A 14,230-nucleotide genomic window follows, 5' to 3' on the forward strand; every position below is an offset into this window, starting at 1 on the left:
TGTGTGTATGTATGAATATCTGAGGAGCAGAGAGGGGACCATTTATAGGCCTTCTGTCATTATAGCAGGATAGATTAACACCTAGTGCTTTGCTGTTAGTTTACCTCATTGGGTAACGAGGCCAAGAGGACCACAAGACAGTGAGTTATTGTGAAGAAACAAAGAGCCAAAAACAGCCTGATTACATACACATACGCTCAGGATTAGACCAAGTAATCCCAAACAAAACATGTGAGCCAGTAATCCCAATAATTTAGCATATGGTAAAAGACCTGTGCATAATTTATGCACAGGTAATGACAGCAATATGTTGTCTGGAGGCCTCAGAGTATGAGGAAGCAGAGGATCATGGGTAATGGAGAAGACAAGAACCACTTTCTATTCCTTAATTCGCAGATGCATTTAAAATATTAACTCAACAGCCTGGATTCCTTTGCCCTTTAACTATATATCAAACTGAATTTGTGTGTCAGATGTAAGGACAATGGGCCTATACATGGACATGTGTTTAACCCTTGAAACCTGGAGGTCCATGGGAAAAAAGGCAATGAGCAACTTGGTAAAAAATGTTTTACATATTGCAAGAAATGTTGTCAGGAACTGGTGGTCTGGATCCCATGTGGTTGGTGTAGGGGATGTTGGTCCCTGTAGTGGGAATATTGTTATATTTTTATGATTTATTTTGTCTTATTTAGAATTTTGTCTTTTGGGTGTTGATTGTTTGTATTGGTTTTTTTGTTTTGTTTATTAGAATAACCTGTTCATTCATTGACATATGCTGTAAAATGGATTTCAAAACAAGAAAAAAAATGATCACGAAAAATGGCAAAAAAGCTTGGGAAAAAAGAAAAAGCTAGAGAAAAATATCTTTTTTATAATTAGCATCAGTACATTTTTAAAATTATGTCAAAAAATATTTTGACTTTTAAGCATTTTTTCCAGGTCATTTCTGTGTTGTTTTTTTCATTTTATCTATTTTGTCATTTTAGGTAGCACTCTTGTAGTTTTTTTTTTTTTTTTTTTTTTACTAATTTCTTACTATGTCTTGGGTCACTTTTTCTTCCATTGCTCATTGCCTTCTCCCCGTGTTTTTGAGAGAAATCGAGCCAATTGGCTTAGGCATCAAAGGGTTAAAAGTACCCTACAAAGAAAACACGTTTGCTCTTATTTTTTAGATGTAATAGAACTTCCACGTGAAGTCTTGTGATTTACAAATTATGTTAGAAACTTTTAAATCCCATTTTCAGCTTGATATGGGCTGCAGTGGGCTTCACTGTCACCCTGAAATAGCCATGATTCAGAGGGCTTTAGCACTGCAGACCGTGTCCAAGCCCATTCCTCTTGATTGGGAATTAAAGCAGAGTGTATTTGCCTTCCCCAGCACTGTCTCCTGTCCTGTCTGTATTTATGATCCGAGCTTGCGCACTGAGTGCCTCCATTGTCTGGCTGGTAGCAGCAGCGGCGGCGGCGGAGCGGAGAGCAGCGGAGCGCCGATCAGAGCGCAGGGGAGCGGCTTCACCGTGACCCCGATCTGCGAGAACCTAAACCACCTCTGCCTGGAGACCAACGGACCGGACGGACAGCACGGACGGCGACGTCATTTTTTTCCCCCCAGAGGCAGACCGTGTTTTGTGGCGGTCAGACAGACAGCAACAGTTGTCACGATGTCTGAGATGAGATGAGGCGGGAGCAGCGGAGCGAACACTGCGGCGCTGCTGTGATCCGGGCCGGCCGGGAGAGACGTGTTGCTGCCGCGTCCCGCCTGCAATGATCCCGCCGCGTTAGTGAGCGGGACAGCAAGGGGAGCGTGCCATACATCTGTGTGTCATCCCCGGCTCTCGGCGTCATTCAGTTCGTCAGCCACAGCCCGGGTGTGTGGAGGTTTTGTGTGCGGCGGAGCTGAATCCAGACGGCAGGGCGGGCTCATGTTCCGCTCAGCAGCCACACGGGCTGTTGCGTGTACGGAGAGTCAGAGCTGACGAGCCTGCGGAGACACAGACCGACAGACAGGCAGTCAGGCAGGCCGAGAGACAGACAGGAGCGAGGGGAGGGGGGCGACAGCCTTCTTCGGCTCTCTCGACCCTCTGCGGATCGAGCCGAGCCCCCTCCTGTTTCCACCCAGAACCCCCACCCACTCGTCTCCCGCTTTGGATGGGGGGAAAGCAGAGCACGGCGGGGCGGCCCCGGGGTGCTTTTCCCGGTGTCTCTACGGATGACAGCGCGGTGCCACCCTCGGCCCACTTCGGCCACTACCGGCCGAGCGGCACCATGGGCCTGCGGAGCCGCTCGGTGAGCTCTGTGGCCGGGATGGGCATCGAGCACAGCCCCGCCGTGCCCTTCGGCTTCTACACCCCCAGAGGGACGGACTCGGATCGAGCCGGAGGGGGGTCAGGGGGCACTACTGCCGCCCCCCACGGTACCGGCTACCAGGACACTGGGGGTGGAGGGCACCACACGGACGGTGTGCTCTATCTGGGGTCCCGAGGGTCGCTGGCTGACACCTTGCCCCTGCACATCGCACCCCGCTGGTTCAGCGCGCACAGCGGTAAGGGCTGTCTATTCCACACACACACACACACACACACACACACACACACACACACACACACACACACACACACACACACACACACACACACACACACCAGTAAACTGAGTGACGCTGAAGGATTAATCATCAGAGAAAACCTAACACATGCCTCCTCACACATGCCCCCCCCCTCCATCCGCTCCTACACCTAAAATCACGTCCACCTCGTTTACCTGCGGCTCTGAATAACGGTGCCGTTACATTTCCCTGCTATGACAGGTAGTCCAGAGCAGCCTGAGGATGCTCTGATAGACAGACAGACAAATAGAGGAAAGGAGGCAGCTCTATGCTTATAAAAAGCAAGCTGAGCCATGTGTACATCAGTGTGTTTCCCTCAGGTTGTGCCCCTGTGTTGGCTGAGGTGGGCGGACTGTACAGATCCAGTAGAAAACAGTGGAGCTGTGGACAGAAATCTGATTTTTAACACTTCACACTTGACATTTTTTCTGCACAGGGTTCCCACATTAATGAAAAACCTGAAAAGCCATGGAAATTCAAAACCAGGTTTTCCAGGCCTGGAAAAGTCATGGAATTTTTTACCCACTGAAACCTGAGCAAACTGGATTGCTTTCTTTTTGATATGGAAAGAAGGCAACAAGCAGTTTACAAGGAGAAATTACCCCATGATTTGCAACAAATTAGAAAAATTAATGAGAAAATGACTTGAACATAAGCAAAAAGGAAAAGCAAAAAAAGAACTAACAAACAAGGAAATGGCATTTGTTTTATATTTTTACATATGTTATTTCGTTAATAATAAATATAGTTTTCTCAACATTTTCCCTAGCCTTTTAAATGTGATTCATAAAACTACTAAATTCTTGCAATTTGCAGGACATTTCTCGCCAAGCTGCTCATTCCTTTTTGTTTCCATGTTTTCTAAAGAAATCAGTCTAGTTTTCTTAGCACTCAAATAGCTGTGGATTGAATTTCACAATCATATTTTCCAGGGCTGGAAAATTCAAGGAATGAGTAAAAATAGTTAAAAGTTTTTTTAAAGTCAGAGAAATTTTAACCCACTGAAACCTGAGCAAACTGGACTGATTTCTTTTTGAAATGGGAAGAGGGCAACTAGCAGCTTAAAAAAGAAATTACCTATAGAATTTGCGACATTTTAGTAAAGAGAACAAGAAAATGGCCTGGGCATTAAAAAAGGAAAATAAAAAGAAATAACCTGAATTTTATAATTTTATATATAATATGTTGATTTTTCTTAACTTTTTAAATATAATTTTCTAAAACTACTACATTCTTGCAATTTACAGGACATTTCTCGCCAAGTTGCTCATTCGTAATGTAATGGAAAATGGATTTTCTGGTCGATGAAACATCGCTATGATATCTGTAAATGACTTTTAGTTACCGCCACAGTGGTTAATTAATTTACTCCCCACATCCCGTCTTTCCCTTCACGTGTGCCAGCTAGCTGAATTTATATTTGAAAAACATTGGACAAGTGGGGCAAGACAATAAATGATTATGGGTCCTTGAAAAGTCATGGAAAAGTTTTAAAATGTCCACAAAAATGTGTGGGAAGCCTGTCTGCGAGGAAACTGAACTCTAAAGCCTCAGTAAAAAAAGGAATACAACCATACATTATAAAACAAAATAATTTTGGTCAAACACTCACATGAGTATTGTTAATAGGTCAATTTATGAATGAAGAGAAACATATTTGTATATGTATGTAAGTGTGTATGGGTATCACTGCAGAGTCCGCTCAGTCTGGACTGTCACCGCTGCACCGTCTGCATAGGTCAGTCCTTGTTGTGTGAAATGACACTAATACGCCTGTTACCAAATCTGGCTGAGTCAATTAGCCTGGTGATTAGAGAAGAGGAAGGGAAGGAGGGAGGAGAAACAGGAGAGGGAAGGAGGAAAAGAGATAGAGGGAGGTGAGGCAGGGAAGGAGAAAGGGGAAGAGAGTGAGAGAACGAAGAGAGGGGTTGTTCATGCTTATCATCGGCTTACCACTTGCTCCACAATATGTTTGTGTGTGACTGAAGCTGTCAAGCCAACAAGGACATACACACACCTCCACCTGGACATGTAAAAATGCATGTAGTAACACTCACACGCACACATGCACGCACACACACACACACACACACACACACACACACAAATCCTTAACTACATGGCCAGAATTGGTTCCCTACAAATGCGTACAGAAACACACAAACACTCAGCATCAAGTTCTCAAGGAAGATTATAGACACTCTGTCTCCCTCTGTCTCTCTCTCACACACACACACACACACACACACACACACACTCAGACACAGACACACGCACACACACACACACACACACACACACACACACACACACACACACACACACACACACACACAGAGCAGGCTCAGCCAGGTCCCCAGGTTTTCATTACCAAAGCCCTGACCAGCTCACAGCAGGAGGTTAGCAAGTTGGACGTCAACATCTCAGCTGTTTTTCTCTGCCTACATTGCCTAGTGACTCAAATGTGCTTTCATATCAGTGGGAGGAGGTGTGTGTGTGTGTGTGTGTGTGTGTGTGAGAGGGGCATGTCAGAAAGAGAGGTTGCTGGGAAATAGTAAATATACAGGGAACACCAGTATGTTGATGACTAAGTCACAACGTTGCATTGTAGCAAAGTGAGGGACAGTTTGGTTGCGATCCCACTGTGGGACTGTCAGGTGGGTGTGGTCAGCAGCTGGCTTGTTGAGGTCATAAAGCTGAGGCTAATGGCAGTCACACTGCAGAAAGTCATGGCAATAATGGAAGCATTCAGAAAAAAAAGACAAACGCATTTTATCTAAAAGCAGGTAAATATCAGGGCTGAAGGATTTCCACATGCTTTTGATGGATGCAGCACACTTCAGCCTCAGACAAGATCACATGACAAAGATAGACAAGAGGGGTGTAACGATACATCAGTCTAGACTGATATATCAATTCCATGATCAGCAGTCCAATAGTATCGATGCAAGGTGAAAACACTGATACATATAATCTTTTAGATACACCTTTAATTTTAAAATTACATTGCACATCTGTATCTTAACTTCACTACAAGTATTTGTGACCTAACAATATCATCGGTCAACAAGAGAATTAGCATGTGCTCAAGTCAGCATTACAGCACCCCTTCCTCATCATTAAAAATAGTACTACGCCACTTCCTAAGCACTGCACTTTACAAAAAAATCCAGAATTGTGGATGAATGCATCAGTTAGATGATGAGGAGCATTTCAGGACAGTGTCATGATGCATTGGTGACACAATGCAAAAGAAATATCCACAACATTAGAAAATTACAGCTGAAAGCGTGAAAAGTAACATCCAACTCACAAACCGTTTAAACTATAAACTAGCACAAAGATGACAATAACCAGCATAAACCACCATGTTCTCAACAGACACACTAACAAAAACTGACATTTGCACATAAAACAACAAAAGTAACTGAAAACTAAAAACTTTTAAAATCCCGCACTTGGCATGAGGTGAAATATAGGTTAAGTTGTAGTAATTAATTGAAAACATAATTTAAAGCAGATATCTTAGGTGTATCATGACTGGGCAAGCTGAGCATTTCTGTGTTTATATCTGTGATTTTTATTTAGTTTGGGATACCTCACAATCTCTCGAAAGCATAAGCACAAGTTGGTCTGCAGACTCAACAGGGACTAGAAAAGGTGTTCGTCACCATGTCTTTACTAAGGTTTGACCTACTTGCTGGAGTAGTAAACTAGGTTACACGTAGCGTTCTACTGATGTGACCAGGTGTCTTCCACCTGCTGGTGGAAATGCCCAAAAACTGATTTTAGTTTAGAACACCCTACAAACCAAATTACTTTCAAATGAACTTGCACCACTCTTGTTCGGTTTTTGTCTCAGTAAATGTGGGACACCAGCTTTAAAGTGGGATTGCCAACTTCAAAGCTTTGATAGTTGGTCAGTTGTTGTCCATTGGCTCAACCAGCAGTTCAGTCAGAATCAGGACAGAACTCTGATTATAGCATTTTTATAACATTTTTATTCCACATGGACATATCGGACATGCCCGTCTTCAGCGGGTATGTTTGACAACACAAAGAAACCCACAGGTGTAGTTAATTATGTCCACACATGAAAACTCTACAGTGAATCCCAGCAGAGGGGGGCAACATTTTCAAGATTCTGAATCAGAGATATGGTATGGTAAGTTAAGGTAAGGTAAGGTTTGGTTTGGTTTATCAGTCATTTTTTAAACAAAGTTTAAAAAACAAAATTTCATTGATCCTTGATCCTGCTACATCTTTGAGTTGAAAGTTGAGTTGATAAGAATCAGCAGCATCTATGAAGATTCCATCCATATTTAAATCATAAAGAAATAACCATGAAAATAGATCAATAAATAAAGAAATAAATAGAATAATAAATCAATAAATCACAAAGAAGCAACAATAAATACTACTACTACTGCTACTAATAATAATAATCATGAATATATATGTAATGCAATAATAACAATGTAATAATATGTAATAAGAAAGATAAAATAAAATATTATAATAAAATCTAAAAAAGAAATAAAGAAAAAAGAATGAAAGTGAAGAAAATACGTAAATAAAAGCTATTAAAATTCATTAATTTAAAAAAAAATAAAAATAAATTGAAAAAAATTGGAAAACATCAGTCACACCGACACATCTGTGTGACAATGAAAAATGCTGTAATTGGAGTGCTGTCTTGATTTTGACTGCATTAATATCCACTTTGAGGATTCAATGCCCAGTTTTAAAACATTTAATTGTGAATGAGCCTGTTGTGTTTGATTTTTGATTTTTACTCAACCAGCAGTTCTTAGTCAGGACAGACATCCATGGGTCCTTAAGGGAGTTTCAGGAGGTCCCTGGATAAATTGGGGAATTGTTTGTTTTTAATTAACTATAGAGGTGAGCCCAATATGAGTAACGGTGATAATAGTGACTATACTGATCATAGGTTTTATCCTTCACTGATATCTCCTGAAGTGTAGTTGACAGCTATAGAATTCTGCTTTTAATTATATTTCAACAACCAACTGGAGCGAGAGCTGGTTGAGAGGGAGGTTTCTCACTCCACTTCCAAACCAGATCTGTTGGGATTGATGCAGCTGTGTTTCCACTCAGCTGTAGGAAAGACAGTTTATTCTGAATTTAACACAAGGAAAATGCTCAGTTTCAACGAAAAGTCATCAATTATTTGAGTGGATTGATCTATTATTACACATAAAAGCCAAAAAAGCCACATTCACATTTTTACCAAACGCAGTGGTCCTCAGATCTGATGCTTATGCTTGTTTATGTTGGAAGAAATCCCTTTTGTGGATCATGAAAATGCAGCTTTCATTTTCAAAGATGGTTTACTTGAACATGTTCATGTGAAGCCGAATTAAAGTGATGCACAAATGCTACAATTAAACAATACAGTGACTTATTTCAGATAAGGCCTCAGTTATCAATTATTTTATTAAGCGATTATTCTACTGACTACTCCATTGATTAACCAAGTGATCAAATAAGAAATACTTTTGCTTTATTAAAGCACAAAAGTAAATTTACAAAAGAGAACATAAAATGGGTCACCTGTGTGTGTGTGTGTGTGTGTGTGTGTGTGTGCGTGTGTGAGAGACTATCACAGTAATAGCATGCTGCCTTACTTTGCGGTAATGTGTGACTACTTCACCAGGAACAGGGTTCCAGAGACTGACCTTCAGGTAGCAGCTGTAGCAACTCGGTTTCAGCTAATGTGAACCCCAGCACTGAGGACTCTTAATGTCAGCTATATTGATTTATGTTAAATGCTAACATTAACATTACCTTGTGTCTTGTCTGCTCTGCAGACTGGATGTGTAGACTGGATGCTTTCTGCTGAGATGCTGAGTGCTGACATCATGCTATTATGGTAGGCTAGTTTGGGGAAACAGTTGACACACTGTACAGTTTTTCTTTATTTTGTTGGACTACAGAGGCAAGGCCATCCCTATAAACCCAAAATTCCTTATGTGAGTGAGTGATGTAGTTACACCATTGGTTGGGGTGACTGATGATATGAGTGTTGCTGTTTTCCCATTGGCTGCTGCTCTTTGGAAGTAAATAGATGCTGACATATGAGTAAAATGTAAAATGTAACAACTTAATGCTTCATCAACACACTCTTGTCTCAATGCAGGAAAGCACTTTGCCATTATCGGATGAGTGAAGACTGTTCCCATACACACTGTTTCTGTAACCATTGTAGCGTTAGCATTAAAGTATGATGTAATTAGAAACTTATTATCCTAACTAGCCAGCTGCTAAATGGCAGTTTTGGAAAGCTCAGTCAGTGAAAAACAAAGTTAGTCAGTCAGTCAGTCAGTGAAAAACAAAGTCAGTCAGTCAGTCAGTCAAAAACAAAGCTCAGTCAGTGGGTTAAGCTCCAGACATGACCGTTTTTTTTCTGCTGTGTGACCATGTCTAAGTGTGCTGTTCTTCATTTTAACATGTGTTTATATGAATTTTTCAGCTGGAGTGCAACAATGGGGCAAGCACAGCACTGTAAATGAAAGTTAAGGCCAACAGAAGTCTGTGACTTTTGTTCCATATTAAAAGTCCTCATTTCAGCTTAAAAGCCCTCAAGCATTTCATCCACGGTTCAGCCAAAAGTTTTTGACCTTATCTTGTTCAACTTGAAATGATCCAAAAAACTGAACACTTTCTGTCGTTTTTGCTGGCCTGCCTCTTCTCTTTGGCCTTCGCTATTTTCTCTCTCTTCCTCTATTTTGCAATTCTGCGCCATCACATCATATCGACTTTCCACAGCGTATTGTTTGACTGTAACAATCATCAACAATGAGCGCTACATATAGTTGTATGGATTGAATAAGATGAGTATTAGTAATCAAGTTACTCAAGTTTCTAGAGGTATCGTCCAAGCTCTACTTCATATATTACAGTTAATACTTTGACATTACTCTTCTTTTCCTTTCACCACTGTGCCCTGAAATTTCTTAAAGGACCAGAGCAGTATGATTTAGCCCAGTTAAGAGAAATGCCATTAGTGTGGAGCATTATCACATGTACACAATCAGGTTATAGATCTTGTAATACATTTTCCTATGTCTCCCACAGCCACTATAGAATGCTACAGAGTTAAACCTGCTTTGATTTAAAAGTACATTTATTTTAAGTGCAAATGTGCAGACAGTGTTGAAAGGTCTGATGATGTGGAGGATCATGCAAGATCATCCGTTAGTTAGACTAGATGAAGTAACTTTTGTATGGTGTTTCGTTCTGATCTACTGATCTATTAGTGTCCACTTGTCTTTGGATCAGACCGGGTCATAGAATCAAAGAGAAAATGCAAAGTGTGGTTGTAGCCAAAAGATCCAGCGGGAAAAACTGTTGTTCCTCTCCTCTGAAAAATCTGTGAAGTCGCTGTATTTCATCATCATTCACTGTTATATGAACAGATGTATCTTCAAGAAACTCTCACGTTATGTGAGAAATAGGGGATATGGGGGTTCCTTAACAGGGTCATGTGGCCATGTATGGGACAATCCATGTTAATTATAACAATTTTAAAAAACCTTCAAAACCAGTGTGCAGTGTTGGCCAAAGAAGGATCAATCCAATGCCAAAATAACTGCATGCTCGCCACTCTCTCTGCTGGAACAGATCATTGTCTCATGGGACAAACTTGGTTTGTAGTTTGATGTTTACACACACACACACACACCTACACAAACACACACAGACACACACACACACACACACACACACACACACACACTGACGTCATTTTTAGATGGATTCTCAGAAGACATTCATTGTTGCTGTACTGAAAACACTTTCGTCTCTCTGCTCTATAAAATGGCTGTTAATCAGACAGGCCAAAGGTGCCTCTCCCCCTGGTTGCTCTTGGGGGGTTAGTGTGTGAGTCTGTGTGTGTTTATGAAAGAGAGACAAAGAGGGAGGGTGAAGACTCAAAATCAGTGTCACAAGGGAGAACAGATTGTCTCTTTAAAATTCAAGACAAAAACCGTTGGTGATGCAGAAGCGTGTGTGTGAGTGTGTGTGATTTAGTGCATGTGTTTATGAACATCCATTCAGATGTTAAGAGATGCGCTTACTAGGCTAATGTTAATCACAACACAGACCAGTAACAGCCCTTGCTATTGCATATGTAATGTAGCTGCATGCAGTCTCGCCTTGAAATTGCTGAAATTGCATTCCCTCATGCATGCATACTGTGAAGACACACACGCGCATGCACACACACACACACACACACACACACACACAGCAGCAGCAGCAGTGAAAGTGCCTCTCTCGCACATCCATTTTTTGTCTGGTGCAGGTAGAGGTCAAATGAGCCATGCTGGGGCGCATTAAATGGCTGCTGCTTGTTCAGGAACGTGAATGAGTTTGAGGGTTTAGAATTCATTCATGTTTTTACAATACATCTTACTGTACCTCTGCTAACAGAACACATGGCTGCTTGCATCTGTGCGAATCAGAGCTTGCGGAGAGGATCAAGCTTCTAGTTCAGTGCTGTGACTGGGATTGATCAGCAATATTTCAGAATGAGTAGGGCTGTCATAATAATTGCAATACTGCAATGCCACGCTACTGACAAGCCAACTGAAGGGGATTGCATGCAACTGATACCATTTCATGTTTTCATTTCTTCATGGAAGCACCATATTTTTATACTACAAATGCCAGCAGATTGAAGAGGCTCTAAGCATTTAGTTTGTAAAACGCTGTAGCTGCTCATCACTGTCACTTTTTACTCAGCCACCCAATCACAATGGAGGGCGGGTGGGAGAAATGCCACAAAGACCAACCCTCACATAGCTGTTCCACAACAACAAAGGGGGGGGGGGGGGGATTAATACTGAACCCACTCAAACATGCAGGTTCATCCTCTTTCACAATGAGCCTCAGCTTTCCCTTCATCCAGAGCAGATACTCTACCTTGTGTTGACAATGTTACTTCTACAGATGTTCTGTATCTCAGCAACCAGATGCAACCAAAGCGTATTAGCTTAGAAAAAACGGCTCCCTTTATTGCACCTCTTTGCCCTCCTGTGCTCTACATTTAACAATATAAAAATATATTTCATTTGTTTCAAAATTGTGTCATTAACTCATTGAGCGCCATTGACGTATATATACGTCATTCAAAAGCCAACGCTTAAGTGCCATTGACGTATACATACGTCAAAGTGTGTTTTCGACGGCTGCCACAAGCTGGCGCTCTCACGCTCCCTGTGTGTAATTTTGGGGCTGCTGGGATTCATAGTTGAGTACAAAAGACGGTAGATCAAAGCATGAAGTGAAGTAGCTGGTATCAGAGAGTAGAGTGATCTGTATGGAGGTGATTTGAAACTACAGCAATGAAGCTACATCAATTCAATATCAGCATAAAATGCCCCCCAAAAAATGGAGAGGGTCAAGTGGCCAGTTTTTCCAGCGGATGCTGGAAGAAACTCTCATGGATATATTTGAAAAAATTAGTGTGAGGGACATTAGAGTGTTCAAAGCAGGCCCAGTCATTCGAATACTGCAGGTAGGAATAATGGAAAAGGACTCCGGTTCTATTTTGTTTGTTGGTTTTCTCTCTCTGAACTGGGGCCATGATTTGTTGCATTGTGCTGTACTTTGCATATTTATTTTACAATAAAATAACATTTGTAATACAATTTTCAGATGTCTTTTATGTCATTGAATGCAAAATTATAACATTCAAATCACTGTTTTGCTTGACAGACTCCCTTTCACAAAAATGCATTTTTCTTAGCTTTCTGAGAAAAAGTTTTTCCTTTCATTTGAGCTATTCGGTGTTTTCAGAGTCTTTGTACAAAATATTCTGTGGGTCTTGAAAGATGACTCAAAATGGCCAGAAAAGCTGGCACAAGCCACTTTCCATTATATAATTGGGCTGGCACTCAATGAGTTAAAAGCAACAATATACATTTTAAGAGCAAAATAATAAAGCTTATTTAGACTAAAAGCAATGAAATAGTTATAAATGACAAAAAATGGTGGTCGCATATTGCGCTGTTGCATCACCCATAATCACCCCTCACCGGGACAGCACGAGAAATGTCCACCACAGCCAGCATTCATGAAATGATTTAAAAGCACCTCTGTTTTTTTTAATTAATAAAATCTTTTTTGCCAAAATTATACTCATTTTCAATAGGTTTACTAATTACATTTTCTTGGCAATAATGTTAGCAGAGGAAAATCTTACAGAATATTTTAATTTACATTCCAACAGGTGGACGTACTCTACGTACTCTAGCTGTACTCTAGATGTACTCTTACCCCTTATTTCTGCCTGTTCCGTGTGCGGTCCAACTCCGATCTGCCACAGCAGACAGAGCAAGTAGATTGATTGATTGATTGATTGATTTAATTTTATTATTGTGTCATGCATAAACAATATGCCCAGCCCAAAGGGACCCACAAGACACCATTAAGAAAACAAAAAGACCACAAACCAAAAGCAGACGCTTCATAAAACTAATATTAACAAAATAAACCATCCTGATGTTTCTTCCAGGCTTTAGAGACATAAGTGGCTAACTTATAGACACTGAAAGTAAACAACCATTCCATCCTGTCATTATCAGTAATCCAAAACATTTCAGGATTTTGAAAGTACATTTCATTCATCAAAGGTAATCTTAACTCATCATCATCAACTTAAATTATCCTAAATCACAAAGTTTACACATTCTTTGTTCCTTTGGGATGTTTTTAAATCTGCCAACCTCAAGAGCCAGAGGAAGGATTCCTGTTCTTAACTGAGCAACTAAAGATCTCTGACTTCTTGTAAAGATTACACTCAAGTCTATATGTTAATTTTCACTGGCTCCGCTGTGTTGCGGATTGACTCCGTCACAGCTCCGGCAGTTCGGAGGCTTGCGAATCAGATACGCAAGACTCCTATTTTTGCCAGACACTGGAGAAAGTTTGCATAAATTCAGCCAAATTTAATGCAGAGCAGACAGAATGTCATACAGTGACACAACATTAAAACGCCCTGTTCGTTTTCAGAATAAAACACTCTGTATTTACATATGATCGTATTTCACTTAATTACATCAACAAAACGTCACAATGAGCGGATCCAGGCCTGGAGTCAACAGGTCAGAGGCTTTCAGAGGTCACTACTGACAACACGGACATGGAAAATCGCAAAATTATATATCACAGCACACATCCTTTTTATAGGGACAAATATAGATAGGAAATGGCGTGGGAGTTATGGGAGTGACTAGAGTTATTACTTTATCTTCTGTACTGATATAATGTGCATGATTCTGTAATTACCATGGGAATCCCTCGGCCTCGCCACTCTAGCTGATCCGGGGAATTGATGGATGAGGGAGCACGGAGCAAAACCGCAGCCGAGCTGTAACAAAACGCACATGCACGCGGTGGAAATCTTGGGTTAGAGGTACTCTGACATCATGTAAACACACTGACACAGTATGTTTCCATGATGTTAGAAAAGATCGAATTATCGTGTTAGTCCAACTAAAATTGGACTTTTAAGATGCATACAAGTTGATTTTCACAAAGTGGGATTAACACACCCAGATAATGCGGATGGGGGTTGATTTACTCTGTCATGTATAC

At 41.0% G+C, this 14,230-nt stretch overlaps 1 protein-coding gene across 2 annotated transcripts in view; it reads left to right on the forward strand.

The window, feature by feature from the left end:
- Positions 1 to 1,431: 1,431 nt before the first annotated feature.
- Positions 1,432 to 14,230, forward strand: part of znrf1 (zinc and ring finger 1) — a 75,660-nt gene continuing 62,861 nt past the window's right edge. For both annotated transcript variants that reach the window (XM_042496875.2, XM_042496876.2), the window contains exon 1: positions 1,432 to 2,545. In XM_042496875.2, the coding sequence (XP_042352809.1) occupies positions 2,152 to 2,545 (394 nt within the window). In that variant the 5' untranslated portion in view covers positions 1,432 to 2,151. The remainder of the gene's footprint in view (positions 2,546 to 14,230) is intronic.

This window comes from Plectropomus leopardus, chromosome 7 (assembly GCF_026936395.1).
Source record: "Plectropomus leopardus strain MGB_pleo_1.0 chromosome 7, ASM2693639v1, whole genome shotgun sequence".
NCBI classification, from domain to species: domain Eukaryota; kingdom Metazoa; phylum Chordata; class Actinopteri; order Perciformes; family Serranidae; genus Plectropomus; species Plectropomus leopardus.